The 4,799-nt window shown below is 35.1% G+C and overlaps 1 protein-coding gene across 1 annotated transcript in view; it reads left to right on the top strand.

The window, feature by feature from the left end:
• Positions 1-4,799, top strand: part of LOC107733757 (dual adapter for phosphotyrosine and 3-phosphotyrosine and 3-phosphoinositide-like) — a 17,852-nt gene that overhangs the window by 6,765 nt on the left and 6,288 nt on the right. The window contains exons 3-5 of the mRNA XM_016545531.1: positions 2,484-2,606; positions 4,106-4,239; positions 4,335-4,465. Coding sequence (XP_016401017.1) covers positions 2,484-2,606; positions 4,106-4,239; positions 4,335-4,465 — 388 coding nt within the window. The remainder of the gene's footprint in view (positions 1-2,483; positions 2,607-4,105; positions 4,240-4,334; positions 4,466-4,799) is intronic.

Here is a 4,799-nt window from a genome sequence, read left to right as displayed (position 1 = left end):
CTTATTACATGGCTACTTGCCACATAAGTAAATAATTAGAGCGAAATATTGATTTGAGTTGAAATATTTGAACGCAAAGCTTCCGTGAAGACAGCAGTTGCGAGCAAGCGGCAAATTCAAACTAGACGGACATTTAAGGGAAACGGTGCAGTCAAACCACTTATTACACAACATTTCACCACAAAAATAATTAAGGCAATAAAAGAATTAAGACGAAAATGTTTTAAAATCTTGTTAATTCTCTTAGAATCCATTACAGCGTACAAAACAATCGTAGCAAAATGGCAGCAGCTGCGTTTGTATGAAACGAGAGCGAGTCCGCGATACCAGGATGACATAATTAAATAATTGTACACCATTTTGAATCCAGTTTTAATATTTTATTAGCTAAACAAACGCAAAGCTTCCACCAAGAAAAAATAGTTCAAGCAAGAGTACAGCGCCGACTGCTGTTACCCGGATGAGCCTGTGTTATTAGCTTTTACCGGTTGTTATCGAGGGATAGCATACCTCGGAATGTCGTATTCCACAGAGCCGTGTAATAATAAATTTTAAGTCATGGAAACTAGAATATTAAGTCAGATGCGTTGTTGGTGGAGGTGAAATTATTACCGACATTAAAACACGTTACTAACGTCAACAGTCAAAAAAGTTTCACAGGATTATGAACGTAGTTACCTGAAAGTGATGCACAGGCTTCATATCAGGCTTTTTTATTTTTATTTTCTCATCGCCGGACTGTGCTGATGTCTTTTCCCTGATATAGCCTAGTTGTCCATTAATTATGATGATCGTTTGTATTCAGCCGCATGCGCAAACATGAGGTGAGAGCGGGCGCAGATGCAGGAATGGCGCGTCACGTGTGCTTATACTGCCTACTGCGTTCATCATAAAATGCATTTTTTTATAATTATATATATAATATATATGTTCATGTTTAGATTTTTATTTATGTATATGCATATGTTAATATTAATATAGAACGAGAGTTTTTCTTTTTTTTTGAGCAACTGGGATGGTGCCCCCCTGGGAGTTGGTGCCCTATGCAAATTGCGTACTCTGCGTATAGGGAGCGGCGGTACTGTAATAATCACAGGATTAAGCTCAGTAACCATAAACTCTTTTATTTGAACTCCTCTAAATAAAGTTTGTGTGTATTAGTCTCAGATCCTCTTTTATGTTTCTTGACCTAAATTTGTTTTTGTCAAAGTAGTTTATCATATTGTTTTTACAGTGTTATGTGAAAATGAAAACAATAAAGAAAGAAAGAAAGAAAGAAACATAAGTTTATGAAGAGCAAACTGTTGTCTGGTTTGTGCCGTTGAATTGATTTGTAGCTACACCTGTTTGTTGCTGAAGTTAATAGCGGCGTCAGCGAAATAATGAGGAAATACTTTTATCGTTTTATTCATCTATAGTGAATGAAAGGGTTGAAGAAAACGTATTGCTCATTCACTGTTATATAATTTCACTGTTAGAGAGCAATATAGCAAAACAAATGTAAAACATTTTTTTATTCACTGTATATAATTTCACTTTTTTTTGTTAAAGAGCAACATAGCAAAACATATGTAAAACATTTATTTTCATTCACTGTATATAATTAATTATTAAATTTTTTTGGTAAAGGGCAACATAGCAAAACAAAAGTAAAAAAAATTTTTTTTCAGTGTATTTAAAAAACATTTTTTTTATGTCATAGTCATTAAACAAAGGCTTTTTAGAAATCCCACAAAGCCTAACATGTCAGGGGTATATTTCACCCCAAAAGGAGCCTGTTAAGGGCCATTAATTTTGTTTGTTTGCTTTTTTGTTTGTTTGTTTATTAGCGTTGTGACATTATTTTGATGACCAGTAAGCACATTCAGCTCAATTCTAATTACAGTAATGCATGTGGATGTTTTACATTCAATTGTCAAAAGACTGTTGATACAAGTATGAGAATCATCCCGTCCATAAATGTTTTTATTTTTATAATAAGATTTACCCCATAACATTATGCTAAGGCTATACTTGATATATAGGCATAATGAGGGACAAATACGCCATACCCATACCAACATACTGGAACAACAGCAAATATGTCACCACCACATTATGTAAATAAACGGCACAATACAGCCTGCGGGTTATTGTATTAAGGTCACTGTTCTGTAATATCAGTCTAATAACAGAGAAGCATGGTGATGTGTACATCGTTCTTGAAATACATGACAATCCTAAATGGATTTCCATTTAAGTAAAATATGCAAATGAAATCAGCTTTATTTTGTTGCTGTGGTAATGCAGTGCTGTGTTATCCTTGTTTTAAGAGAAATCACTCATGTGCATCAATATATAATACACATATCCATTGTGTTGTCTTACCCAGATGCCAGTTTCCAAAGCTCTGGTAACTGTGTGTGGATGTTGACAGACAATAGTGGATATCAACATACATCTTGGCTTGGTGTTCAAGTGCCCCATTCTGTTTCTCTTTGTAGCTGGTATCATTATGATTTGTCCTGGCACGCCACTGAAGCTCTTCTCCTTTCAAATGGGGTAGATGGGTATTTTTTACTCAGAAACAGCAACAAAGGACCTGACTGCTATGCTTTGTCTGTCCGGTAAGAAATGTCCACCTCGGATAAAAGTTTATAATTACTTGGTCCACTCAGTTGAATCACTTTGATATTAACGTGCAGTATTGCTCAGACACAAACACACTTGAATATTTTCCCTGTGTGCACTCCGTTCAATTTATGGAGGAATGTACCTGCAAAAGCTATCATTAAAAATTGTATGCAAGGGTACTTTGGACAATAGACAAATATTAATTTGACTTAGTTAATAAAAAACAACCTAACTATTTTTTAGTACTTAAAAACAAAACTTTTCATAGAATTGTAGCTTTGCAGGCAACCAAGTCTCATTTTTTATTTATTTTATTTTATTTTATTTTTTCCTATTTTTAAAAATATTTTTAAAATGTAAATCATTCCTGTGGTGGCAAAGCTGAATTTTCAGCAGTCATTACTCCAGTCTTCAGTGTCTGATGATTCTTCAGAAATCATTCTAATATGCTGATTTGCTGCTCTAGAAACATTTCTTATTGTTATCAATGTTGAAAACAGTTGCACTGCTTAATATTTGTGTGGAAACCATCATGCATGCTTTTTTTCAGGATTCTTTGGTGAATAGAAAGTTTTTTGTTATTCGTAGCAAAATAGTCACTCGCCATTTCTAAAATGAACTGTCATCCTCTGACCTTTCATTAAGCAAGCAAGTTAAAAAGTCAAATGATTAACCAATAGTTTTGTTAGTCCTCTTATTTTTTCCATTTCTCTTATTTTCTGAGGTTCTTTAGATTACTTAAAGTTTTTTCAGTTCCCCTTTTCAATGTATCAGCTGTGAACCTCACTTTCTCTTGTGTCTTTAAAGTAAAGCTACTTATTCTTACTCCTACTGAAATATATAAATGTGACCATGGACCACAAAAGCAGTCATAATTAGCACAGGTATATTTGTAGCAATAGCCAAAAATACATTGTATGGGTCAAAATTATCGATTTTTCTTTTATGCCAAAAATCATTAGGATATTAAGTAAAGATCATGATCCATGAAGATATTTTGTAAATTTCCTACCGTAAATATATCAAACATGTATTATCATTAGTAATATGCATTGCTAAGCACTTCATTTGGTCAACTTTAAAGGCGATTTTCTTGCACCCTCAGATTCCATATGTTCAAATAGTTGTATCTCGGCCAAATATTGTCCTATCATAACAAACCATACATCAATGGAAAGCTTATTTATTCAGAAATGTATAAATCTCAATTTTAAAAAAAAATGACCCTTATTTTTGATTCACACAAGCCATGAGGCAGTAACCTGCCTGGGTCACTGTGACTCTGACTGATGCTTAAATGCGAGATTATTTGGCACCTCATTTATAGTGTGTGACCTTGTAGAATTAATTTTCTGCCTATTTCAATACAACTTGGTGTGATATCGCTTTTATACACCAGTTCTATAAACAAGTTAACACTGAACAATACTGAGATTTCAGACACAGCATGACAGCACTTCCTCACTCCTTTTTCATCTCCAAACTTCTTCAGAGCAAAGGATTCAGTGAAACACTTTCATGTCCGGCGGCAGTTTGGCAAATATTCCTTTGGTTTCAGTGAATTTCCTTCCCTTCAGGATTTTTGCAGTCACCTTGCCAATCAGCCCTTGCTAGGCAGCGAGACAGGTTAGCTATGTGCTTTTAACTTACAGTTCACAAACTGCTTTTCAGCATTTCTTTGGCACAGTGACCCCGTTTCCTGTTTCACTCTTGTAACCAAGGAAACATGATAGTGCTGCGGTTCCCATACCCACGGCAGGTGGAAGAGCCATCCATTTATGAGACGGTGTGTGTGCATACGGTCATGCAGACAGGCCGGCATGAAAACGACCTAGTGCCTAATGCTCCAGCAGTAAGTCAAAATGACATTATACAGACCCACTTGCACACACACATACTGCATTTGAAAGAGTATGAATGTGGCTTGGAAAGAGCAAAAATAATCTTAATATGCCCCTATTATGGGTTATGAAAGGTTCATATTTTGGTTTTGGGAGTCCCCAACAATAGGTTGACATGCATGCAAGGTCAAAAAACACTTTCATTGTCTTATAATATGTATTTATTTTTACCTTACTTGCTCAACGACTCCCTAACGATTCGCTCAACGATTAATTTTTCCAAACCCCTTCTTTGCGTGACGCTAATCTGTGGTGATTGGTCCGATTGGTCTCATTTCCATTTCA

This window comes from Sinocyclocheilus rhinocerous, unplaced genomic scaffold, assembly GCF_001515625.1.
Source record: "Sinocyclocheilus rhinocerous isolate Xijiao unplaced genomic scaffold, SAMN03320098_v1.1 scaffold789, whole genome shotgun sequence".
Taxonomy (NCBI): domain Eukaryota; kingdom Metazoa; phylum Chordata; class Actinopteri; order Cypriniformes; family Cyprinidae; genus Sinocyclocheilus; species Sinocyclocheilus rhinocerous.
Note: the sequence above shows the minus strand (reverse complement) of the source record. Positions and strands in the feature narration are given on the sequence as shown.